Genomic DNA, 1,257 nt, shown 5'->3' with positions numbered 1-1,257 from the left:
GTTGTGCTTGCCTGCCAGAGGGGAGGTCGTGGGAGGCCGGGGTTGGGGTCCAGGGGGGGTCAGGTCTGACCCCAACACTGACCAGAGCCTCTCCCCACAGCATTGCCCCCGGGTAGGGGCACCCGGCCTTGAGCCATGGCGCTGCTCACCCACCTCCTGGCCTGCACCTTCGGCATGGGCTCCTGGATGGCCATCAACGGGCTGTGGGTCGAGCTGCCTCTGCTGGTGACGGTGCTGCCGGAGCAGTGGGACCTGCCCGCCTACATCACCATCATCATCCAGATGGCCAACGTGGGGCCCCTCTTCGTCACCCTCATGCACCACTTCCGGCCCGGCATGCTGAAGGAGGTGGCTGTTATCTACGTGGTGGTGTCCATAGGCGTCGTGGCCTGCTTGCTCCTGGCCTTCCTCTGGAATTACACATCCCCCATCGCCGGCAGGCTCCATAGCACTGCCTTCCTGCTCCTCACCTTCTTCCTGGCCCTGGTAGACTGCACCTCCTCCGTCACCTTCCTGCCCTTCATGATGCAGCTGCAGCCCCAGTACCTGACCACCTTTTTCATAGGTGAAGGGCTCAGCGGGCTGATCCCCGCTCTCATCGCCCTGGGCCAGGGCTCCGGCATCTCCACCTGCGCCAACGTCACCCACGTGCTCAACGTCACCGTCGGCAACGAGAGCGTGGAGACCACCATCTTCCAGCTGGAGACGCACTACCTCCCGGCCAACTTCTCCACCCTCGTCTTCTTCCTCCTCATGACTGTCATGATGCTGGCCTGCTTGTTGGCCTTCTTCTTCCTCACCAGGCAGCCCAAGGTGTGGGAGCTCTCCCAGCAGCAGCTCTTCCGCAGCACCATCGTGCTGAGCTCCTTTGAGCAGATCCCTGACAAGGGAGTTGACTCGCAGCTCAGCGGAGCCTGCCCGTACCCGAAGGATGCCAAGGGGCCCGGGGACATCCCGCTGGAGAAGGTCTCCTACACCCTGGCTGAGCTCACCTTCATCTACCTCCTCATCTCTTGGGTGAGCGCCCTGACCAACGGGGTCCTGCCCTCCGTGCAGTCCTACTCCTGCCTGCCCTACGGCAACTCTGCCTACCACCTCGTAGCCACGCTCAGCTCCATGGCCAACCCCCTCGCCTGCGTCGTGGCCATGGTCCTGCCCGGCAGGTGGGTAGTGGGGTACTGGGGGCCATGGCGGGGTGCACCCCGAGGGTTTCTGCCCTGGGAACGGCTCCTGCTTCGTAATGGGGTCGGGGGGAGA

At 64.0% G+C, this 1,257-nt stretch overlaps 1 protein-coding gene across 1 annotated transcript in view; it reads left to right on the top strand.

Moving 5' to 3' along the window:
* Positions 1 to 120: 120 nt before the first annotated feature.
* SLC52A3 (solute carrier family 52 (riboflavin transporter), member 3) overlaps positions 121 to 1,257 on the top strand; it is a gene marked incomplete at its 3' end in the record, with an annotated part of 1,409 nt that continues 272 nt past the window's right edge. Inside the window, exon 1 of the mRNA XM_010149161.1 lies at positions 121 to 1,163. Coding sequence (XP_010147463.1) covers positions 136 to 1,163 — 1,028 coding nt within the window. The remainder of the gene's footprint in view (positions 1,164 to 1,257) is intronic.

This window comes from Eurypyga helias, unplaced genomic scaffold (genome assembly GCF_000690775.1).
Source record: "Eurypyga helias isolate BGI_N326 unplaced genomic scaffold, ASM69077v1 scaffold46893, whole genome shotgun sequence".
Classification (NCBI taxonomy): domain Eukaryota; kingdom Metazoa; phylum Chordata; class Aves; order Eurypygiformes; family Eurypygidae; genus Eurypyga; species Eurypyga helias.
This window is presented reverse-complemented; position numbering and strand designations above follow the sequence as displayed.